Below are 26,576 nucleotides of genomic sequence, written 5' to 3' on the forward strand. Positions count from 1 at the left end.
GGTGCTGGAGGGTGTCAAAGTGACACCCCCTGCACCCTTGCACAAATCGGTAATTACCGAATCGGTAATTACCGATTCGGTAATGCCCATTGATTGCTATGGGCTTCAAGGCCCATAGGAAGCAATTGGGGATACCGATTCGGTATTTACAGAATCGGTAAATACCGAATCTTACAGATTCGGTTTTTACCGAATCTGAAATACCTACATCTCCCCCCCTCTAATTTACCACTTCATAAATACCGATTCGGTATGATTCGGTATTTATGAAGTGGAAAATGTAGATTTACCTACATCGGGCCCTTGGTATGGGCCTGACTTCATCCCAGCCTTCGAGGACTTCACAAATGCCCACATTTGAGGACATTTCGGGCCCGATGTAGGTCGCCAATTACCGGTCGGTAACGGCCGAATTCGGCCGTTACCGACCGGTATTTGGGAATTGACATGCAGGCGGCATTTAATTTACAGAATCAGTATATTTACCGATTCGGTAAATTTACCGATTCTGTAAAATACCGAATCGGTAAATTTACCGAATCGGTAAATACAGATGTAGGTGGCACTGGAAACAGTGCCACAGGCCATTACCGATTTGTTATTTACCATGTAATACTATTACATGGAAAATAACCACTTCACCATGTAATACTATTACATGGTAAATAACGAATTCCAGTGTACATGCAAATCTGTGCATGTACACCTGTGCCATGTGGCACACAGACACGCCCTAAGGGCATGTATGTGTGTCACATGGCACACAAGCCTGTAACAGGGGTGCAACAGGGTGTCAAAGTGACACCTTGTCCCCCTTGTAAAATCGGTAATTCGGTAATTCCCGAATCGGTATTTGCTATTGAATCCTATGGGCTTCAAGGCCCATAGGAATCAATGGCAAATACCGATTCGGTAATTACCGAATCGGTAATTACCAAATCTTACCGATTCGGTATTTTTACCGATTTTTTTTACCTACATAGCAATTACCGAATAGTAAATACCGAATCGGTAAAATTCGGTATTTACCATTCGGTAATTTGCTATTACCTACATCTAGGCCTTCATCACTAAAACATATTATTTCATCTTACATTAGGATGTTCCTTCTACAACTGCCCACAGTACAGCATGTTAAGCTAAAGGAAAATCACGTTTTGCCATTTTAGGTGGTGCATTAGTCGATATAAGAATTGTGCTGTTACCCAACACTGTACAGTCAAAAGCTAACCAGTGTATTTATATGTATTTAGAAGCTTAGCTTAAGAACTTGGACTGGAACGCAAGTGTAATGCAAGCTCTTACCTGATTTTACAGCTCTTCAAATAAATAGTGCATTTCCAATTTCCACAAAATACAGCAATATTCAAGGGAGAGAAAAGGAAAAAGTTAAGAGGCAATAAATTGACTGATGAAGGTACCACAAAAGGGGTATGGTGTGATATAAACATTTACTGGAATATACCTTTAACTAGTTATTCTACTTGTTCTCATGACCAGTTGTGGGTAAGAGACCAGGGATACTGCATTGCATTGATTTGAAGACAAGTTCAACATACTTGAACTTGCAAACAACCTTTTGCAGTGGCCCTTGGCCATTGGACAGTGCCATCTGTTTTACCCGGAACTTCTTGTCTGATGTATTATATTATACATTACGTTTCAGCCTGCATTCTAAAATACAGTCCATATACAAGGAGGGTTGTGTTCAGCATCAAGGAATTTCAACGTTAGACAGGAAGTCCTGGCTTATAGATTGGACCTCCTTAACACTGGTTTAAACATTTTAAAAATATAGTTTTCTTCTCCCAGTGGATTGCTATCTGTTTAATCTTGGGAGACGATTCATTTAGAGGGATGCTATATATAAAAGCTCACCATCTCCCTTGAGTTATCCCATAACCAGATGAAGAGCATTGAATAAATCTGATTTACTATGTAAACTCTTTACACATTTTCAGATGTTGGAGGAAAGGGCTGTACTTTTAAAAAAAAGTTTTATATAGCGTTAACTAGACCCGAAGATATCAGGTATCAGAGCGCTTTACATGAGCACCAGTTGCATTACAGACGGACACACTAATTTTTGTTGGGCACGGGGAGGTTAAGTGATTTGTCCAGGGTCACAGGATGTTGAAGGGCTTTGCTGAGACTTGAACCCAGTTCCGTTGCTGAGACTCAAATCCGGTTCCTCAACATCAAGGTCGACCACTCTAACTGTAAGGCTACATCCTCTCCCCGACATGAGCAGCAACACAACTTAAGAGAAATGTATACTAAATCACAACAGATAAAAACTTTAAACTATTTCTGAAACTACCCAAATGTTGTTTGAGTGAACATTATAGAACAATACAAAAGACATATTACATAAGACCTCCCGGTGGGCATCAATTGATTAAATCAGTTTGGGAGACAAGCTGTTTCCCATGTATCCACATTATTACTTAGCCAAATTACTTGAATACCATTTCAAGTGTAAAAGGACACTTGCTCCCCCCCAAAAAAGTATTTTAAGCAGTTTATGACCGTGAGACTAACCTGCACTGATCTACTGATACATAGTAGTTCATAGTCCATGATCTTTTTAGAGACAAAGCCCATAAGTTGTAATTCATAAAATAAACTTGCCACTCTAAAACTTAGTTCACTTTCCTAGGCACTTTATTTCTAGTGTTAGATATTTCCTTAAATATGTCCTCTGCTCTGCTTGTGGTTTCCTTATGTTGAACTGCTAGTTGATCTTTAAATGGGGTCTTGCAAGCGTAAGAATGCCCACAACAGAAGAAATGAGACCACAAAAGCCAAGAATTCCAGGGTTTGTCTTGTAAATACCCAGTTGGTCCAAAGGGCTAAATAAATCACAGATATTCCTGGTAGTGTCCAACAGGACAGATGGATGGTTTATCAGGCTGCAGAAGAGCATCGTAAATATAGGATCAAATCCAACAACCCCAGGATGGGAAGAGTGTTGGCTAAGATGAGGATCAGTGCATTCCTCAGCATTCTTTTTGTGAGAGGATTTTTGTTCCATCCTACGAACTATCTCATACATATCTCTACCCAGGTGCAGCAGGAGAGAGAAATAATAAAACCTGGTTGCTCGATGGCGCCACTTTTCTTTGTTGATATCAGTGATGAGGCCGACACTCCTCAACCAGAGAATGCTATCACAGACGAAATAGAGGGCACGATTCAGGTTGGCAATGGTCAGGAAGACGCGAGGAATGAAGTCTGGGAGCCGAACTGTTCTCCTGGATGCGTCAAGGGCATGTACCACGTTGCCAAGTCTGAAAACTGAAAAACAAATTGAAGAATTAAAACGTGTTGCCAAAAGCACTGACTGCAACTGAGTCTTAACAATACATCAGCACACCACTGATTGCGGCACCATGAAAGGTTGAGAAAATGGAATCCTCTTGTAACTGCTTCTCTAATGCGGGGTACAGTATTGAGTTATATAAGACTCGGGGTAAAATGGAGGTAGTTGACAGATTAAACCAATTAGCTGATATAAGCTGTAAATGGATTTAGACTAAACTTTTACTTGTTATGCATGAATATACATATCTCACCAATTTCTAAAATCACTAGATCTAATGAAAATGTGGATACTATAAACGTTATATTAGCCAATATAACCTTCTGAAGCCTAATGTAAGATTTCCGTCACTTCCTATGTACTGACATTCATGCAATTCTTTTTGGTGAAAGTACTGTGCACTTGTTAACTACCACACGATGGTCTTAGGAGGTGAGAACTATGTGTTCAATATTATGCATTCATATTTATGGATAATGGTCTAGTGATTATATATACAGGGTTGAACATTCATGAAGGATTAATGTATGTGTATTTGTTCAAGAGCTTGAAGCTAAATAATCAGTAAATGTTAGTACAAGATAAATAACATCAACCTATGTTTAACAAAATCAATACTTTACAAATTCTAAAAGACAAAAAAACAATATTGCATAGTAAACCCCACAGACTAAATGATAAAAATCATTAATACATAAGCTAGAATATTTAAACATGATAGGTGAAAGATAAAAGCAGCAAAGTTACATGGGGAACAGAAGACAACAGCACCAGACTTAAATTGAACCTAACTACCTAATATGATAAAAGAGCATAAAGCCCTAAAACATTTTTTTTTACTGATAATATCGAAGCAGGTGAGAACTCCACTAAGGAACTCTTTAAAACAGTTAAGTCATAATCTACTTTTGGCAATAAAAACGTGGCTACCCCCATTCAGCAGCTGTGCAATAAAATAGCTGATTACTTTTTCACTAGGGTAAAAACGTATATTTTTGGATTTTAAAACAAAACCGAATAATACAAATTTGCCTTTAAGGACAGTAATGAAAGAGGAACACATGATTGATAAACTAACTGACTTCCCCAGGTACTAAGTGCATCTACCCCACTCACTAAAGAGAAAGTTGCTACCCTCATTACAACCACTAAGGCCCTGATTAAGAGTCTGATGGTCGGAGGACCGCCAGACTCACAGGGGCCACCGCCACACCGGCGGTCCGACAGCCCTTTTACGACTTTGATGGTTGGACCACCATTAGACAGCCACAACCGCATTCCCTGGTGGTCCCGCAGAGATCTGAGAGCCCCAATATGCTTGGTGGTGCCCTGAGTGATCAGAGCTATCATTGAGAGAGGTGACAATGCAGCCTTGAGCCTGTTGGATCTGTTGGCCGCATTTGATACAGGCGACCACTCTTCTTTGGTGAACCGTCTTGAAAGGATAGGTATTAAAGATGCAGCCCTAAAATTGATCAGGTCCTTTCTATCTAAAATGGAGCTAGTAGTGGCCTTGGAGGACTTTACCTCTGCCCCATTCATGCTTCCTTGCAGAGTCCCTTAGGGATCTTCATTAAGCGGGACCCTATTTAATGCCTACATAACTCCTCTAATTGAACAAATTCAATCATGTGGGTTCTCGGTTTCCTTGTATGATGAGGACACCCAGATAGTGGTGTTTGTCTTTTCAGCACCAGACAAAAAAGTGGACAAACAATTTAACATCTGTATGGGTAGCATTGCAAATTAAATGCAGAAGAACTGTTTGAAGCTTAACACACAAAAAACAGAGTTATTGCTAATTGGTAACAACACCTCCTATTGGAAAACCTCCTTGGTGGCCACTCAATCTTGGGCCCCCTCCACTTCCAGTGCAGAAGGCAAGAAATGTGGGGGTCACAATTGATATCAAATTACCCTTCATAGACCACTCAATGCAGATAACATCTTCCTGTATTCTCATATGAAGAATTCTAAAAAATCATTCTCCCGTTCCTCCTGTTGGAGTTAAGGAAAACAGTCATCTTGGCTTGTGTCATTTCTAAATTAGACTATTGCAATGCTTTATTTGTAGGCTCTCAAATTCGCCTTCCTGATACATTGCAGACATATAGGCAGACATTTTCATAAGTAGAAAGGGTACATGAAGTGCTGAAAGGGAACCTGACCTGAAGTGTACCAAAATGGATTAAAGTCAAAACCTCACTAAGCTCAAATCTCGCTCCTTGCCTGCTAAACACAAAAAGATCAGAACTATACAATGGCTTGCTTCCTAATTCCAGCCAGATTAACAGATCGCCAACAGACGGTGTGTCGGATATGCTACTAACATGTTCAGGGCTGTGAGGTATTGCTTGCTACTGCCAAACACCATCCTACACATCCGCTAAAGCAGTCTGAGCTCCCAAGCATGACCACAGTTTCAAAAGGATGTGTCAGGAAGCTTTTCATCTCCTGCACATAACTTTAACTGGGTTGCAATGTTTTTTTCTAGAATTGTTTAGACCACTAAAAAACAATATATATTGGTTGATGAAGGAACCACAAAATGTCTGCCCACAATGCTACCAATGTCACTGGACATAGGTTGCTGTCTTCCCCCGAAGGCGAGGACATCTTTAAAAGCTTCCTCTACTGATGCTGTTCTAATCTGATAAAATGGAAAATGTTTGTTATTTCACTGAGGTGCACAAACTTTAGGTGAGCTGCTACTACAAAAAATGTCTTGGTTCTTATTCACTTCGTATTTAAAAAATAGACCTTAGTTTTTGCACATATCTTGCTAATTTTTACCTTTGAATGTATACAACCAGGTGCTGCATGGTATACGTCGCATTCATTTTATTTTTCAGTTCATTAGTACAAACACTATGCCCAAAGAAACATATACACAATACAGCACAAATTATTGAAAATCGACGCGTCAATCTCATTTATTGTAAACAACCAGATAAAAACACTAAAAAGAACATTTGTCCATCATTCACTTTAAAAAACACCCCACTAAAAAAGCAACAGAGTAAGAGCTAAAAACCAACGTTTTTTTTAAGTGCTTTTGACTGTTTTGACTTTGGCATATGTTAGATATCTAGGTAAGATTAACTTTAAAAAGCACAATACCAGTCAGCATCGATCTCATACTTACTCAGTATCTTCGACAATCTAAGAATTTTGAAGCATGCACACATTTTGTACTCAAACCAACTTCAAAAATCACAAGCCTGCAATATAGGGGAGAATTCTGTTGCATGACAGCTAAAACTGTTAACTAGCCGCTTCTAAGCTTAAAATTCTATGTCAAGACCGGAGGTGCATATTATGCTTTGTCTTTCTTTACTAACTTCACAGCAGCCAAGACAAACTCAAAAAATCCCATCATTCCAATATGCATGTCACAGTAACACATGACACCAACAACCAATGACAGTGACCCTGTGCAGAAGCATCATATGGATGTAGGTGTGGTCCTCAGTGGAGAGCTGGGCTATAAAGAGCCCAGTAACCAGGAGGAATATTTTGAGGAACTGAAAATTCTTTTGGGTATCACATTTAGACCTTTCCGATGAAGATGCAGGACCTAGCAGCCGGCATAACCAGGGCAACAAACTTAATACTGATTTGTGTTCCGACCCAGACCAAGAGGATACAGCTCCAAGACAACAAAAGACTCGGACAAGGACTCTCAGGTAGCAAGGACTTGGCTGAGCATCATGGATGGTTTTTGCTGTAGCACGAAGAGCAGGTGAACATCACGGACAGTCAGTGTTGTAGCTTCATGTTGGCAGCCGTTATGGGCTGTCGTTGCTGTAGAGCCAAGTGCCGGACTTGCATAGCTGGTCGTCTATGGTAGTAGAGTCTTGTCGGTGGAGGAGGCTTAAAGAAGCAGGTAAAGCATTGCAGATGGTCATTGCTGTAGCGCTGAGAGCAGGTCTGGTGACGCAGGTGGTCATTGCTGTAGCTTTGCATTGTTGATCCCCACACAATGCCATTGCAGTAGCATTAAGTCCATCTCTCGCATTGCCGGCAGTCACTGGCGGTCGCTGTAACGTGAGGTCTCACCAGAGCTTTGCATTGGCTGTTGTCATGGGTTGCAGGCGAGGTTAAAAACAGATTAAGGGGTCAAGGGCAAAGTCACTGCAACCCTGAAGCTTGTTTCCATTATGGTGAGCATCTATGGCAAACTGATCAAGGTCCCTAAGTGGTGTATTGATTGGTCTTCGTTGTCATCAAGGAGATGCTACTAGACACAGCTGAACCTCTCACTAAAATCAAGGAGGTGGCTGAAGAAGCCAAAAGGTCAAGTGACAAAAACTGACTGTCAATTTCTCTTGTGTTTGGCTCAATGAGCGAGCTTTGCCTGTTGGGCAATGCCAACTATGCTCTATAAATGGAGCGCAGGTGTTCGATATTACTTAGGTTAGATCCCAAGAAGCCCTTTAACCTCAGAATCAGTACTTTTCATGCCAGAATTTCTAAGCCACACTTCTCTATAGGAAGTAGCTATGTTACCAAATGGGGAGTAATTCCCAGGGGCACTCAAATTCTGCAATTCTGCAGACAAGATTTTTTTTTTATAATTAGGTATTTGTAGAGTAATCCATCATCTGCAGCACAATATGCAGATTTTAATCCCAACATTTTTTTCTAGAGCAAACGGATCAAAAGTTACCAAAAACGTCAGAATGTGTTGGCACGCAGTGGAAGGCCCTACGAAAAGGCTAACTGGCCATCTTTCCGTTGATTATTTCTGCTTTCGGTTGCTAAACCAGTACTAATGAGCTGAAATATTTACCCAGACAATATTTCCATGTATAAAAATTACAAAACAATGAAGTAATACAATCACAAAATGTGTTGCATTAAGTTGCATAATTTGCTTTTTCTTGCCATATAATTTAGTCAACCATGGGGGGTGTGGCTTGCACGCTAGGTGGAATGGCAGACCCGGCGTGAGCTCCGCTATATTGCGGAACTTCGAATCCTTTTTCGAGCCTCTTCTCCCGTCATTTTAAGAGCGGAGTGACGGGCATCTTCGGCTAAACCTACTATTTCCTGGACTTTTGAATACCTCAATTTTACTCCAGTCTTTTGGTGAGTTCTTTGCATATTACAATGGCTAATGATATCCACTCTGCTAGATCCTCCATATCTGGTACAAAACCAAAGAGACATAAAAATGATCGGCCTTCTCCCATCTCAGAATCTGGTTTTGGACTCTATTTTAGATGAAGTCTGTGGTCTTCAACCCTTTATGTATGCGACAAATGAAAAGCTACAACAGATTGAGGAGAAATAGATTGTTATGGAAGGTAAGGTAATGGAACTGGAACAACGTATTAGTGACATACAGGATGTATCTACCAAGATTCCTCTACTCGAACAGGAAATTCACAAATTAAAACTCTACACTGAGGACCTTGAAAATCGAAATCGTAGTAACAACCTACGCCTGTATGGCTTTCCGGAAAATATCGAAGGTTCGAATATGGTATTGTTTATACAGAAATTCCTTCCAGAACTCCTAGATCTTGAAGCTTCAACAAGTCCCTTTAACATGTCATTTGAGATGTCATCAGTGATGTTACTGACCATGTCATGAATGATCTAATATGTGACATCATCAGCAGTGCATTGCGGGTGCGCGAAATATAGTTAGTCCAACTAAGATCCAAGATCCAAGTCCAAGATCATAACTGGGAGATTGTGTCTTTTCTCGACACAGAGCATTGCGATTTTTGTTAATGACTAAGGACAACAATGGCAGCTCGATTTTACTGATTACAGTTTAATTTATTGCAGTTTTATTTTTTGTTGTATCACAAGTAGGGCAGCATGCTTTCACTAAGACATGCTTCCACCTAGGGTAGACAATACATACATTTTCTGTGAATATATTCATTTGGAGATTGATCTTCTTTAATCCTCAAGCAAAATAAGTTGATTGCGCACCAAGCCGTTATTTGTGTACATACTTTTTTGCATTTGTATCGATTATATGTGTTGGGACAAGCAGGATTTACCAGCGAAGTTTTTAAATGCACAGTCTATTCTCTATTTCTATCCATGCTTTCAGGAGGGGGAGTGCTATATAAACCTAATAATTAATGGCGCCAATTAGATTGATAAAGCCTGCTGCGCAGGCGAAACGCGTCTCTCTCATGTTGCGGGGTCGTGGAGACCTGAGAAACATTAAATAAACCCTATACCTGGTGTACGTGCTCTTCTTTGTGGGAGGAGGAGTGTTCTTTTTGAAATATATATATATATATATATATATATATTTATGCACAAACACACACACACATATATATACACGTATATGTTATTCTATGCTTAACATGTACATAACTCTGCATAGTTTTTATACAAATTATTTGATTAGATACTTATGAGTCTCTTTTTTATTTATCTATCAGAATATGTAAATATTATCATAACTATTTTATCTTGAAAGTCTGAGTTTATAAATACAACGTACATCTTGATATATTATCATTATACAAGTATACCCTAACTATGTACTTATGTATCTATATCTGTATTACTTTACTCCTACTGCAGAAGAAAAAAGAACCCAAAGAAAACCTTTGACTCTCTCAAATGCACTATCCTGTCTCACGCTATACCTCCCTCAATATATCATCTACCTCCACTCTCTGACTCATTACAAATTCTACTACTAAGATCTAAAAAATAACCCCTTCTAGAATCTTCCCTCGTCTATCCCTTCTTTGACTCATCGCAAGCCGCATTTTACTACGATCTCCCTAAACCATTTCTATAGACACTTCCCTGCACCATCTCTCCTTTTACTCAACCCAAACCTCATCTTACTATTATGATCTCCTAAAAAGCACTTTCTAGAATCTTCCCTCTTCTATCTCTCCATTATCCTATTCAATGTAACTAACTGACTAAAATGTCCACCGCTCAAATTAAATCATATTTCCCTATAATAATCCACCACTAATCCTTTTTGGGTTCCAGTGTAGCGTGCTACTTGCAAAAAAGCGCTTCAACACCTCGTCAGGGGTAGTACACACTATGGGAGTCATTTGCATTGCGGGTGGATCGCCATCGCCGGTTCGGCGGAGGCGCGGTCCACCCGCCAAATGCCCCTGTTGGACCCCCCGCCATATTAGCATGGGGACGGGCACAGCGGCGGACGTAAAGACCATCCGTCGCTTTTCCACCAGTCGGATTGCCGACCGGGCGGAAAAGGGAGCTAATATGGTGGCGGTGCTATGCAGGCACCGCCATCCATATTATCATGGGCAACCTGAAAGACCTTTCCATGGCGGCGATGCCGCCATGGAAAAGCTGGCTGAGATTGCTTTGGGGGCCAGTTACGGGTCCCCGGGGAAGTGGGGGGTTGCACTTGGGGGTGGGGGGGTACCTATGGTACCCCCCTACATTGGCATACACAAGGTGGCAGGTACCATGCAGTGCCTGTCACGTTGTGCATGCCAATGCACATGTATCTCGAACATTGTGGCGGGTGCTGCTTGAAACACTGCCTGCCACAATGTTTTATATGTGGGATGCGACCGCCAGGGTGGCGGTCGCATCCTAATAGGCACAGCAGGACCGCCGCACCTCTGTCAAGCGGGCCCGCATACCATTACGGTGGCAGGCGGACTTTGTTCGCCCGCCATCGTAATTGTGCCCTCTATAAATACAACTAAAATGTATATATTGGCGGTATGTATACTTTGTCACAAGGGAGTATATATACTGCCAACAAAATGGCCCACCCTGCCAATTTAGAAGCGGCTGGACTACAGGTTTCATCCCACCAATGACTACTACTACTCCACCGGGATTAAAACCCTCAGACAGCCCTGCAGAGTAAGGGCCGTATGATGAAGACCTATAATTCCGCCAACCTGATTCAGATGGCAATGCTTCATAAACAACAACCAGCGTGGTGGTTATTTATAAATCTGGCGGTTGGTCCCTCCTTCAGGGCAACTGAGTAATTTACTACGTCACCCTGGTGGATCATCGGGCTGCTGTGAGGATTAAAATCTGGCCCCTAGACATTGCAGTCTGTTATAGTTGTCTATCTCCCTGATGCTGCACTCGGTGTGATATGTGACGGTATTGGTGTTGAGTACTACCATTCACCACTGGGTCGTAGGGACAAATATAGGGGTGCAATCAAGTTACCACCTTTGGGTACAAGCCTCTTCAAAGGTAGCAAGATGAGCAGACATGCCTTACGCAAGAAGCTGAGTAAGTGCATGGATGAGGATCAGGGGGACAGCAGTCTCTAGCCATCAGCAGGACTACAGCAACAGTAGGGCCCAGGACCCTGTCATCTGTGCACACAGTCTTCATGTCCATCTATCTGTGCACTCAATCACTCAGCTATGCATTCATCAATGTACTCATCCATCCATTCAACCATCGCACGGTCTGGAATTTACCCACTCACCAATTTGCACAACCACACATACAAAACTGCCAAATCAATGAGGAAGTACTTTCACTTGACAAAGCCAATGTTGTTATTATTATTATTAGTAGTAGTAGTAGTAGCAGTAGTAGTATCATTACTCAGGATTTTTTTTATATTTCATGCTTTGAATTTTGAGCAAGCACACACACACAATTTACAGCATTAAATACAATTAACCATTTATCTAGAAGAAGAAAATGTTTTATAACAGTATGTTTTGTTCTTCTCCTTAACCCTTGCATGTTCATGACGAGCTCAGCTCGTCATGAGCTACAGTGCTCCGGTGCTCATGACGAGCTGAGCTCGTAATGGCCTTTAGAACGCTCGCACGCTGGTCTAATTCCCCTGCTGTGCAGAACGTTCTAAAGAAACGGGTGTGGCTGTGACGAGCTCAGCTCGTCATGAGCACAGGAGCACTGTAGCTCATGACGAGCTGAGCTCGTCATGAGCATGGGGGCCCAGCACAGCGGGGGAATGTACCCAGCAGGGAAGGGGTTAAAAAGGCGATGATTTGTAAGCAAAAAGTCTAGAATATGCTATAACTATCAGGCTAAATCTCACATTACCCACCATAACTTTCCTCACCTTGCCCACTGCCTGTAGACTCCCCAGTCCACCACAAGCGTTGCGATTGATGTGGAGGGAGCCTACAGGGCTGCAGGCCATCTTCTCTTTACACACACTTCCGGGAGGAGGAGGTCAGCGTTCTAGCGCTCAGACCTTCCTCCCCTTAGAACCGGATGCTGGGGACAAGGCGCAGTGGATGCGCGCAGTGGATGCGCGCAGCGGCGCGCCGAAGGCAAGCCCGTCTGCGCCCGTCCGTGCCAGGCCGGGACCAGGAGCCACATACCCTGCCCCTCTGACTACAGCTTATACTACTAAGGAGCTTCTCTCACTGTACGCAAACTGGCCTATCACTAATAAGCTCCACAACATGCTTGTGCACAATGGAATACTGCTGTCTGAGCATCCCTCCCCGCCTCTCTCTTTAGGCCTACCTTCCCTAAACCCTCCCCCGAGCCCCAAGGCTGCACAATCTGTAATTCCCCTTCGTGGCAATAGTTCCAGTGATAACCATCTATCTATTTGGTACTTGAATACCAGATCCCTAGCTAAACATCAGCTTGAGATCTTTTACCACCTAGACTCCATGAAGCCTGACATCCTGCTCATATCTGAAACTTGGCTCACACCTGACTCCACCCCAGACATACTGGCCGCAATCCCGGATAACTATTACATTCTTCAGGCAAATAGGCCCCAGGGGAAAGCAGGCGGCGGATTTGCTGCCATTATATCTAAAAGTCACAAGGTTGCTTCTATCACGATGTCCTCCATCCCCTCAGTCGATGTCCTATTATTAAAACTCAACTCTAACAGGCTCCCTTTAACCTTTGCCCTGTTTTATATACCACCTGCTCATTCACCGAATTTTCTGCAGCTTTTCGGTAGCATGGTCGCCGAGTTGGCAATTAATCACGCCAAAACTTTGATCATAGGCGACTTCAATTATTGGCCCCTCGATCAGTGTGAAAGTTCCTACTCAAAGGACTTCACGGACCTGTTAATCGGTCTTAATTTCTCACAGCACATCAATGCAGCTACCCACATTAAGGGTCATATTTTGGACCAGGTCTGGTCCTCTAATCTGGATATCTCAAATCTCCAGATTTCCCCATGTGCCTGGTCGGACCATTTCTTCAATTCTTTTGTTCTCCCTATAACTGCCACCCCCCCCCCCAAAACCTGGTTCCCTTGACCCGCCCACAATCAGGAACTGGAGTCAGGTTGACATTCCCTCTCTCTTGCCTACTCTGTACCTAGCTCCCCTCAGACTCTTGGACCATCCCTCTCAGTGCACACCCAGGCCGAAGAAATCAATACTTGGCTGGCCAAGGCCAGGGACACCTTTGCCCCTTTGACAACTCTCAAAACCAAACGGTCACATGACGCCCAGCTCTGGTTTACTAAGGATCTAAGAGAGAGGAAACTTTTCCTCCGCCAGACCGAGCACAAGTGGAGATTGGACTACTGCCCCCATAAGAAAACGAATTTCCTCACTGCTTTAAAAGACTACAAATCCGCCATCCTTGCAGCCAAAACTGAATATTTCTCTGCAAAAATCATCAACTCGTCAAACAAAGCCACAGAAATTTTCTCCATAGTGGACGAATTAGCCAAACCGGATCGTGTATCGATTAAACCTTCTTTATCACAGTCTTTCTGTCATTCTCTTAATAGTTATTTTATTGAGAAAATCATCAAGATAAAAAACAGTATTCCCAAAACGGTCTTAATCTCCAATCTGGGTATTACACCTGGGAACCCTTCGTCCCTCTTAGAATTCCTCCTGATAACCAAGGAGGTTTTCTCTTCCCTCCTCTGTAAAGTCCGCTCTGGTTCTCCATGACACAGCTGCCCTGCCCACATCGCTCGTAAGATCTTTCTCCAACTTCCTGATCCACCAATATCCCTTTTAAATAATTCTCTTACTTCTGGGGTGGTCCCCCTCTCTTTCAAATCTGCAGCTGTCTCTCCCATCCTCAAAAAACCGGGAGCTGACCCTGAGGTACTGAGTAACTTTTGTCCCATCTCGCTGCTCCCCTTTTTGGGTAAAGTCCTGGAGGCTTTTGTTACAAACCATCTCAGCACCTTTGTGGAATCCACTCAGTTCCTAGACCCCATCAAGCGGGGTTTAGGCCTCAACACTCGACTGAGTCTATTGCCCTGGCGGTTCATGATGAACTTACAAAGGGGGCCGATCAGAACATCTCACAGGCTTTGGTGCTCCTGGATTTGTCGGTGGCGTTAGATACCGTCGACCATACCATCCTTCTCGACAGGGTTGAGAACGCCGGCATCCGGGGCACCCCACTCAGGTAGCTGACATCATTTCTCCAGGACCGCAATCAAGCAGTCCGCCTCTCCACCTTTAGCTCAGACAAAAAAAGTCTCACCTGCGGAGTCCCACAGGGTTCCACTCTCTCCCATTTATTATTTAACTTTTTGTACATTTTTCCTTTGATTTCCGAACTTCAGAAGAGACCAGTAGTCATCTTCAATTATGCAGATGACCTACAGCTCATTTTTAATATTGACTCCTCCCCTACTTCCATTGAAAACGTTCAAACCACGATGACTTTTATCAGTAGTTGGATGAGTGCGAACCAGCTCAAGCTCAATCCCGATAAGACCGAGCTGGTCCTGACAGGACCCCCAGGAAACCCTTGGAACACCAACTTTTGGCCATGCTCCCTGGGCTGTCCTCCATCTCCCGTCAACTCCGTAAAAAGTCTCGGAGTAACCATTAGCAGCAACCTGTCTATGAGGGCCCAAATCAAATCAGTAGTATCAGTTTGCATATTTCATCTACGTCGCATTAGGAAAATTAGCAGATTTCTTTCCCGAGACGCTCCTATTCAACTCATTCTGGGATTTTTCATATCTCAGATTGACTACACGAATGCATTGTATGTTGGAATACCTGCCTACCAAATGCATCAACTCCAACTTATCCAAAATCAAGCTGTTAGACTCGTTTTTGGCCAAACCAGTTCCAGTCACACCACACCTCTCCTTAGGAGCCTTCACTGGTTCCCTGTGGCCCAGCACAGCTTTTTCAAACTAGGCTGCCTGATCCACAGGGCCCTCTCCTTGCAAGGCCCTGCCTTCATCGCCTCTCGGGTTCACCGTTATGTTCCCTCTCGCGCTCTTCGATCCTCTGGCTCTAACCTATTGTCTACATGAATCTTCAGACGCAAGAAACACGGTGGCTTCAAATTTTCCTCGCAGGCTCCACTCTTTTGGAACTCACTTCCCCCAAGTCTTCGTCTTACCCCATCCAATCCCCATTTTAGGAGGGCCTTGAAGACCTTGCTCTTCTCTCAAGCCTACAGTTAACTGCCCAGCTCTTGTCGTATGCTCCCAGTGTGTCCTCCAAAGCGCCAAGAAACTGTTGGTGAACGTGCGCTGTATAAATGTATGTTATCATATCATACCTAACCAACCATTCCTTAACTTACCTACCATACATAACTGCCAAATCTGACATAACTAACGCACCCACAATAAGTACTATACTTACTAAACATATCTAGCATATATATCCACCATGTGTGACCTCTCAAACTTACCTACTCTACCTACCAAACGTATGTGCAGTACCAATGCACCGAATATACATAACCACCTCCTGTACCTACCAGCCCTGAACACACAACTAAGATACCTACTTTCCATAACTAATATAGTTAACTCCACACCTATCTACTATTCCTAAAATACCACACTTAATTACCTGTCCTACCCAAAAACCGTACCAACTACAAGTATCTGCTTAAGACAGTGTGGACTGCATCAGGACAGTTCCCATTGCAGCTTTTGGAGGGCATGCAAATATAGAAGCCATTGCATCATTAACAATTTCGTGACCGATTGGCTTTGGCAATGCTTGTTTCCCAAAAGGACCGAATTGAGACTTCAAGGTGTATGTGTGTAATGCGGTTAGCTGACAAGGAAAACCTATGGGAGGTCTGTCCGATAAGACAATAAGACCAGATCATCAGCGTAAAGCAAGAGGTTAATGTACTCATCAATAACTTTAGATGGAAACTCTCACACATGTGGTAGTACTTTATATAGACTGGCTAGTTAAAGTTCAAAGAGCAGGAGTGCAATCACTCACCTTTACTTTGAACTATGTAAGATGTCAATAATATTGGATAAAAGTGAACTTAAGGAGTTACACAAAAACTTCAGTTTTGCTCATAATCTCTGCCGGCAAAAGGAGTTGAAAGCTGCATGAAAGACTACTGTGGGTGCACAAATTGCCTGCTAAGGTGAACTTCCACAAGAGAAACGACACAACAAATAGGGGATTAGAAATACTTAGACATCGAGGCACTGGAAGAGCAAACGCCCCAAAATTCTGTTGCTGAGACAAGCAAAGATACCAAACTACATGATACTAGAGGAGGGGTGGGGGGATGAAAACCTTTTTTCCTTCCTTATAAACTTAACTACAGATGACTGAATTTTCCTTGAGTGTGCCAGCCCTGGGGAATTGTTTTATGACTAAATTTGGAAGGCCATTACAGCTTTATAGCCTGCCGTAGTGGGTTATACCGGCCACTAAAAGGCCCTCTCCAGTCGGAGAAGGCCTTTAACAAGGAAGCAGACCTTTAATGGCCAGTACAGCACTGCGGGATATAAAGCTATTGGAACATTCCATCGCAAGAGGCTAGAATGTCCTAATATAGCCTTATAGCCCGACGTAGTGGGCTATACCAGCTATTAAACGCCCGCTGCAGAGTTAAAGGCCTGAGCCGAAGGTGAGGGACTTTAACAAGGCAGCGGGACTTTAATAGCCGGTATAGCCCTGCTAAGAAGGGCTATAAGGCTATTAGAGCATTCTGCTACTAGAGGGCCGAAGGTTCTAACAAATTAAACAAAGGCTTCAGGGAGCGCGAGGGGATTGAAATCCCCTCAGGCTCCCTGAAGCCTTTGTTCACAGCCACAAAGAAGCATTGGAATGTTGGCGCTCCAGGCTTATACCAGGCATTATAAGCCCAGAGCACTCTATTGTTTTAAATGGAGGTTCCAACGTTCCAATGGTCTAATAGAGGAAACAAAAGCATTGGCGACAGAACGGCTGGAAATTCCCCTCTGCCCGAGGCCTTTGTTTCACAGCTTTTGCTCTGAATGTTCAACTGTTAATAGTGCACGCAGGCCCATGACTGTTAACTGTTGATCATTTACAGGAGTCAGCCCCTGGTTCTCCTCGGCTTTGCTAAACTAGTTTTCGTAGTTCACCTAAGCCAGGGAGTTCCAGGAGCTGAGAGCTTTCACCCCTCCCTCCTTCTGAAGCCCCAGTTAATCTGAGCTACTGAAGCAGGGAAGGGTGAAGACTCTGTGGGTCCTGCTGCACAGCCTCTGACTTTCTCTTTCCCCTGCCCAACCCATGCATTTGGGAGAGGTGGTGGAGGCAGAGTCTGTGTATTAGAACATTGTAATCAGTGGTTAATTTGTAAAAGAAATAAGTGCTGGGACTCTTGCAAGGAGTCAAATTGCACCAGCCCATTTCTCCTAACACGTGGCTTAATTCAGAGCCAAATACTAACCAGGAAGTGGGAAAGGATGTGGCATAATGGCCAGAGCAGCTGACATCAGAGTCTTGGCACAACATCCTGTGATTCAGGGCAAATCACTTACTCTGCCTGTACCTACCAAAAATTTGTGTGACCTTAAATCAGTGATTCCCAAACTGTGCGCCGCGGCTCCCTGGTGAGCCGTTAGGAGTAGCCAGGGGCGCCGCCGGCGCACGACGTGGGAAAGAGCTTGTGCCCAGGAAGAATGTAATCAGGTGAGAATGTAAGCAATTAATAAAAAATGATGCGCCTTTTGACACCCTAGGTTACCATCGGAAAGAAGGCAGCAACCAAAGCTTATTTAAATTACACACAGGGGTGATACAAATGCCACCTGTATGATCATGATGAATGGTTTGACTCAAGAGCGCACAGCCGCGGTTACTTGCTTTCGCGTTGCCTTGCCTATATTTGCAGAAATTAATGTTGATCGTTACTGCTGCTGGTGTTCAATCGTGCCTCTGGGGACCCTCTTCTCAAGAGACAAATAGGTTGATTTCAAAATACTCCTTGCTTTAAGTTACTTGTTACTTTAATCATTAATGTCAAGAAGAGGAACATGTCAAACTCGTGACCCCCAAGCAGCCCGTGTATTTCCATGCTGGCTGCTTTTCCTGCACTTTGTTCATGTGAGGAAAAACTGTACCGAATTTTACAAGTCAGAAATTTCAGTGGGCAAACTCGCTTTGGAAGTAGGCTGCATTGCAGACAGAATTAGTTTCCCAGCCCCAGTCTGCCCCTCAGCAAGGCCTGGCAGGAACCATGTAATAACCCAGTCACTGTAATAACCTTTCCTTCTCAGCCTCCGTGAAAGTTTCTCATTCTTCCCTCCGAATGTTTCTCCATGTTAGTGACAAGAAGAGGAAGGCCTCTCAAATTAAACGAGTAAGTATAATAAAACCTTTAATAAAGTATCTTGCATTGCAATTACATGGAAAAAACGCTTACTACCTCAGACAAAACATCGCAGCTCAGACTGAAACAACCTGGGCATAGGAGAGGCTGTTAAATCACATGAGACTGGGCCGCCCACGTGTGTTTTATTTCTGGGATGAGAGAAATATAGGAAACTAAAAGTGACACCAAGACTTTCAGCCTGAGAAAATAAGGGCAAGCAGGTGGAAGAAGGAATACACAAGGGTAGAACAACGTGTGAAAGAATCAAAGGGAAAGAGAAGGAAAGCAGGACAGGGCAGAGAAAGGGGATAAAAGAATGTCTGAAGAGGAAAGAAGAGGTTGAGAAACGAAAAGGCTGAGAGGATAGAAGATGTTTTAGCTTTTTCATAAATGAAAGTTTCTCAAAGCATTATTAACAGACCATAAACAGATACAGCTGGGTTTGCAACAATGCAAGCTTCCTTTAATGCACAGAACAGGCACGCCTACAGCTGCTCTTTGGCTCTTTTTAGCGTTTAAGACAGTGCATTCTGGGGCTTGTAGTTTGTCTTTTTTCACACTATGAAGAGTATAATCTCACAACTCATTGTAAGCAAGAGCTTTGTATTATTTCTCACTTAACCAGTTATAGTACTGGAAGTACTCCCAAGGTCGGGCTTACACCCCCCCCCCCCCCACCGGTAAAAAAAAGTTTCATGATGGGGAGCCACGGCCAACTGCCAATTAGGTCAAGGGAGCCACAGGTCGAAAAAGTTTGGGAACCACTGCCTTAAATGATGCTCATGAAACTATGGCACTGGTGTTGAAAATTAAGTGTCGGTGCTGAGCACCGGAAACCACTGGCTCAAATGAACCACTGATTGCAATGTTGAGAGCTGCGGCATATACCTGGACTTACAGATCGCCGCTGTTTCTTTTTATTTAACCATAGACAAGAGTTTTTCGAGTCTCCAGTGCCTTTTGGAGCTTTGCTAACAGTACATTCCAGGCATCTTTCCTGCTATTCAGTGAAAATTTGCAAGAGAGTATCAGATTCAGTTCTACCTGCATCTTAGTTAGATTCAACAGATCTCCAGTCTATACTTTCTACACATTTTAATTTGTGTGTCACATGTTAAAGAAAAAAGAATGACACACCTTAATGAGGCTTTAAATGTTAAAAGGTTGGGTCAGATATCGAAGTCAACAGACATAGTGGTAAAGGTCTACCTCGGGTATTATTTAGTTTATACTGGAGTCCAGTGGAAATAGTAAAATTACCACTGAGTAACTCAGACAAATTAAGGGGCTGTGGTAGGATACCACCTGAATCCTTTTTAATACGTTATAGGAATGTGTTACATTTGAAACCTTTTTTGGACATGTGTTTTCGACTGGCTGAGTTTAGTAATTGGTAAATGTATTCCTCCAGCACTTGTTATTGCAATATTAAATTATGCACCTGACAAATGTACCCTCGAATTTGTTTAGAATCATTGCGTTTACTGTGTTTTTTGTGGCAGCAAACAATCTGAGTTTCAGAATTCGGAAATAAATGAAAATTCTCTTGGTCGAGGATTATCTAGTTGATGTAGCGCAGTGATCTAAATACATGTTCATACGGGGTACGGAACTGAAGAATTTAAGGCATTATGAGAAAATATAGTTGGTGTCCAATGACTTTTAAGAGAACTGGTTTACGAGTGAAAGTGTTTTCATGTCAAGGTGCCATAATCTAGCCAATAATTTCCGCTGTTATCTATAGATTTTACATTGCTGATGGCAAGTCTAGTATTAGTTGTTTAGGTTGTATTCATATTACATGCTTAAACACTCTCTGGGGTTGCACTATGTTTAATAAAACCTGTTTCTTAAACAAGCATATTGATCTAAATTGTTGACTTAAGCATAAGCCACCAGGGCAAGATGGCTTCTCCATTCTTACTTATCTTAAAGCAAGGACGCTGTCTACCTGTGAAATACTTACAGGTTACTGCAAATGAAGACATACAATATTTGTTTTTTAGAGTTATTTAAAGCTTTTATTGCTTTCTTCATCACCTATAAATGCACTTGTCAGTAATCCTGCTTTCCTGAGTTGTACTCCAAATACAATGTTTAACCTATTTTAACATGCTGAATTTTAATTCAAATAAATATACTTAAACGCTTAAAAAAGTATCCACCACGATGTTTGGAACCTTTCTTGAAATTGAGGAAATAAAATGAAATATACTGTAAATCGTAATTGAAATCCAAAACGGATGAAGTGCAATACAAGAAACTGATGTACGGCACAGGTTGATTCCAGAGATACTAATCTCAACTTATTTGCGCCAAGTTTTCCATCTTCTAATATTTCTATGATAAACCCTGACTTCATCTATTCCTAGAATATACTGTAATTTAATCGAGAAACTGGCCTAAGTAAAGGGGTGTTAACAGTCCCTCCTTCCTGTCCAACACTGTATAGTTGTATATAGGTTTCACACATTTCCCTAGAAGATAATTTCCACCCTTGGGAAAAACCTATTAGTTTTCTCTACCTGTTCTTTCCAGCATCCATACGTGCTCACACATTCCTCTTAGCTGTTAGCACTGGTCAGTTTTGTCAATCAGAAAGCTGTTGGTATGACTACAGATGTACTATTCTTTGCATCACATATTATTATTATTCTATCATCACATTGCATTGCTATGGTCTATCGAGGAAGGGCAACCTTCTTCTATTGATCCATAGTTCAACAATAGGGAACCTGACACCGTTAACAGAGATTGAAGTTAGCTAACATGGGAATGCTTTATAGCTCAACCATGAAAGAAACAGCCAGGGTCTTGCTCCTCGTCCTTCAGAGATGTGCTTCATTCACAGATATGTTGAGTCAGTAGATAGAGTGATGAAAGCGGGGACATGGGTGTAACACCCATGTGTGCTGCAAAACACAAAGAAGGGTGAGGATATCCTACACACCTGAACCCTCTCTTCACTCACTGACCAGCTGGTTCCAATGTGGAAGCCTGTTTTATTTTTTTGTAGAGTGCATTCTGTTCTTATAGACTTAGCCTGTGATACTCAAGGATGATAAGGCATGCCCTGTGGAAAGTTCACAAGAAGTAATATGCCCTAAAGTTGAACTTATATCCTTTTAGCTTAAACAATGAAATATCACAAGATGCACACTTCCCATAACAAGTTGCGGTCATACTTTCTGAGCAAGGAATGTGTCAATCTATGTCCATATACAGCAAAGACCAAATGTCGAAAGTTGACTGCACAGGTATTGGTTAAAGCCCTGTCAGGAAACCTTTAATGATCCCAGCCACCAGGATATGTAGACACCATTACCTGTCGCCTTCTGCATCACGCTTGTACCACAAGTTGTTATTTCACTATGATTGGCTAGACACTTAATGCTTGTGTAATTACTGCATCAAAACTACAAAGTATTCTTAATGACAATGAAGAGATACCCTTGTTACTGTATTCTGATTGGATGTGTGTTTAACCCACCTTTTGTGATTTTCGGGCATAAAAGACCTGGTAACATTGTGTAATTTGGGCATCTTGCTATTTTAGCTTGGGCCTACTAGATCAAGTGTGTTTCTTTTATTTATCTTCCATATCAATGTTCAAGGTGCTTCGTGCAGGGGTCAGTTTAGGAGGCGCTTTTGATCGGGTCACAAAGTGCAAGTGCACAGTACAGTTAATGTCACGGTTTCAAAAGTGCACAGTGCAGCAAGGTGACAATCACAGGTTCCGCCTCTCACCGTACAAGTTACTGTATTCTAAAGGTAAGATATGATGAGGTGAGATGTGATATAACCACTGAGCTGCAGAAGGGATGGCACCTTTCCGTTGCTCAAGAGTACCTCTGGGAAAATCAAAAAAGAGTGTAACACTATCAAGATTTGAAATTACTTTGTCTTGCGTAGCCTAGCGAAAGTCAGTGCCTGAGATAGATGGCTTGATTATGACATTTGTTTCTTACTACATGCAGTTGTAACGAGTATACTAGGCACCTAAGCTCTGAGTGCCTGCATGGTCAGGTATGAATTAATTGTGAAGTATAGCGTTGTAGAAGATGGGATAGGTTGGGGAGATAGAGGACATCCAGCCATTAGTGGAGACCTGTGGTACTTTGCAGGAGTGCAAGAGTGGTGACTCTGTTTTTCTGGTGTGCTGTTGTCAGGACTCTATTCAGTCCGTTCAGAACCCTAGGTTGGAAAGAAAAGTTTTTAGATCTTAATTCTCATTTACACCTGAAACCTTGAGGTACACCTTTTGTGGATATCAACTGCAGTGCCTTGCCCTGTACTGTGATGTTGTGTCCTCAAGGTTTCAAAATAAATGCACAATATTGTGAGGGATAGCAACGATTTGGGAAGTAAAACACAAACTAGCGATACAACTGGAGTTTGATGTAGTGTATTTAAATGTAACCTCTCTGTTGCTCGCACCTCGTACAAATGTTTCAAATGTAACTTCTGTTGTGCAATGCAAAGCTTGCAAATGTGTGCAACAGTGAGATAGAATACATGTTTAAGAATGTGAATGAGTCACTTGTAGTAAATAATATTGAAAGCAGCTGAAAGTCCTGCAAAATTAGAAAGCAGATGTCTTTGCATCAGTGATCTGTAGTGCAAAATTCCAGACCTGCAAGGATGAAGATCCAGTACTGCACTTCAGGAAGAATCTGTATTGGAAGTTACAAAATAGATACTACTTAATAAAAATGTTTGAAGTTAGTTGATGTTGGAAAGTGGGTTATTAGCAGTGGTAAATGTGCACCTACCACTTGCAATAAGTCCACTAGCAATACATTAATCCCTTGCTCAGCCCTTGGTAGCTGTAACTGAGCAGTCAGGCCTAACTTAGGAGACAGGTATGAAAAGAATTAAAAAAACAATACATCAAATAAGTAAGAAACAGCATACAATAATAATCCCACACCAATTTATGAAAATTGGAAATATTTTTATGAACAAATAGACACTAAAACGACAAAAATCCAATTAGGGAACCAGGGATATGAATTTTTAAAGATTAACCACTAGATAATGTTTAAAAACCTATTGCGCCACTCTGGGACATCTGGTCATGCTTGACTGGGACAAAGGCAAAGTTTCAGGCCGACCGCGATGGAGGCCTGCTCGAATACACTAAGCGAGAGGTCCAGGACAAAATCTTACCTTCACACTTAAAAACTTTTCTGGAGCTTTTTCTTCTGATGGCCCTCACTGCTCTTCACCAGGCCAGATTTGGTGAGGATACGCCAGCTTGATTTTTAGGGAGCTCCCGATCAAATACTGGAAGTCGGAGCTCTGGAACTTTTCAGAGGAACGAACCTGAAAATGCTAACTGGGTCGTGGTTGAAAATAGCTTGCTTGACTCCCGCGGTCGGGTTGGTCACCTTATGGAGCTTTATCCAAAATGTTCAAGAGATGGTTACTGAAGTGCTCCTTGTAGGTCTAGGTGTCCAAAACAGACATCCAAAGAGATGGAATCTCCTGGGTGGCCTCTGGAAGGTTTATACAGAATTTCCACAATGCACCTGGCCAAATCCTTAAAAGTACACTTGACGCACTACAGACTGGGGACGCTTGGTGGAGCTCTGTTAACCTGTAGCTGCAAGGACTTCACTCCTAAATCTTTCTTGAAGCAAGGTACAGTCCCCAGGGCTGTGTTACCAAATTATGCAGCTGGCGCAGTCATTCAGAGTGCAGGCATTTGGGTGCAAATTCAGATTCCAGCAGGACCGTGCTTCTTTTCCTTGTATTATTGTTGCAGCAGAACTAAGAGGCTATGCACCTCTCACATATTTATTCCCAGTTTCTGGGAATTTAAGTGGGGGGCACCATTGATCAATGGGATGCAGGGTGCCACCTAGTTGCACAACCACTTTCTCCAAATTGTGGAATCTTCTTGTCCCAAAATCCATGATGGTTGAAATTTAAGCAGAGCAGTAAGAACTAACTAAACCAAGCCTCAGGGCAGCTCACTTCCATAGCTCTCCTCCCAATAACATCTTAATACTCCTTTCTTAAGCCTGCTATCTGGCTGGGGCACAGGGGAGTGGAGGTAAATAGAAGTAGCCTTCCCTGACTGTCCTGTCCACCTTTGAAGCCTCATGCTTTACAAATATGATTTAGGATTGACGATTTGTAATGTATTGTCACAACTGAAGTCACAACGTGGGAATTTAAACAATACATGAGTACCACATCCCATGTTACAGTGGACTTTCATGTCTATACTTTTTTTAGCCCAGAGGAAGTCGTGGGTCAATTCTCCCATTAGTGTGATGGAACATGTGTTGGCTTGGTAAGGCTAAGGAGTGAAAAAGTGAACAAAAGAACAATAAAGAACAGAAAAAGGAGAAGACTACTCTTAATTCTTGACTGATATCTGATATTGGTTGATATGCGTGTGCTGGGGACATCATGTATTGGTGTAACACACACACATATAGAAACTCAATGAAAACACCACAAAAATACTCCACACTGGTTTAGAACTATAGACAATAATTTAAAAAATAAATCAAGACGAAAAAAACGACAAAATTCCACTAAGTATAAGTTGCGATAAGAATTTAAAAAAAAAAAAAAGATTTCTAGTGCTTAGAAGCAATAAGCGCCAATGGGGGTATCTGGTTGCGTTGGACCAGGGCAAAGTCCACAGTTCAGGCCGACTGCAATGGAGCGCAGGCCGGAGGCATGAACTACACAGGTCCGGTGAACAGAGTACCTTGATCCTGGTCACAACAGCAAGATGTGTGGTGCAGAGGAGTGATGCGTCTATGTGGAGACTGCAATCGAGGTGATTCGCTGGTTCCAAAGACGAAGTGCCAAGACCAGATGCATTGGTTCCGAAGTGTGATGCCATGGGTTTCTTCATACACTCGAGGGGATGCTTTGATATCTCCACATTGCTGCGACGACAATGCGCGGTTCTGATGCATCAGGCTCTAAAGGCGAAGCCTTGGTGCTGAGAGCGATGTGCCAGTTCTAACCCCGCAACAGGGTCGATGCACCGGTTCTGCTACACGCAGACTGGAAATGTGGTGATTTCTCTGGTACAAGTATCTGGGTCCACTTCCAGTGAACCAGGCAAATGAGCAGGTGTAGATTCTTTGTTAGTCCGGAGTGTAAAACAACAGGAGGCAAGCCAACAAGTCCCTGGAGATCACTTTGGCTGTAAGGCAGAGTTCAGCTCTCCCTCAGCAGGGTCAGAGGGCAGCAGGGAAAGCAGATCTTCTAGATCAGTAGTCCAGCAGAGTGTGAGTCCTTGGTGCAGCACAGCAGCTCTTCTGACACCTAACCTTCCTGTGTTTTTGGGTGTCTAGAGGGAATGCACAAAGCTGTCACCCACCTAAGATGTATTGGACACAGGCTGCAGGCAACCAGAGCTGTAAGAGCAGAGAAATGTCCACTTTCTGAAAGGAGCATTTCTAAACTAGTCGTGTTAAATCCAACTTTACCAATAAAACTTTAGCTTTACTATTCCAAAGATATAAAACATGACAAAATTCCTCTTTCTAATCAGGAATTAAACTTAAACGTGTCTTAAGAAAGTCCCAATGTTAACCATTGTGAGGAATAGGCCTAACAGTAGTGAAGAATGAATGTAGCTCTTTGTCACTACTAGGACATACAAAATTTTAAAGTAAATGTCCTACCTTTTACTTCCACAGCGCCCTTCCCTATGTGCTACCTAGGACCTACCATATGGGTGATTTATGTGTAATAAAAGGGGGGTTTAATGCTTGGC

The 26,576-nt window shown here is 42.5% G+C and overlaps 1 protein-coding gene across 2 annotated transcripts in view; it reads right to left on the minus strand.

Moving 5' to 3' along the window:
• Window positions 1-309: 309 nt before the first annotated feature.
• The window catches only part of PEX11A (peroxisomal biogenesis factor 11 alpha), a 119,035-nt gene continuing 92,768 nt past the window's right edge, over window positions 310-26,576 (minus strand). The window contains exon 3 of one of the 2 annotated variants that reach the window (XM_086958142.1): window positions 310-3,297. In XM_086958142.1, coding sequence (XP_086814268.1) covers window positions 2,735-3,297 — 563 coding nt within the window. In that variant the 3' untranslated portion in view covers window positions 310-2,734. The remainder of the gene's footprint in view (window positions 3,298-26,576) is intronic. The other variant, XM_086958143.1, reaches the window with a different exon arrangement.

Source organism: Lissotriton vulgaris, chromosome 2_1 (assembly GCF_964263255.1).
Source record: "Lissotriton vulgaris chromosome 2_1, aLisVul1.2, whole genome shotgun sequence".
Taxonomy (NCBI): domain Eukaryota; kingdom Metazoa; phylum Chordata; class Amphibia; order Caudata; family Salamandridae; genus Lissotriton; species Lissotriton vulgaris.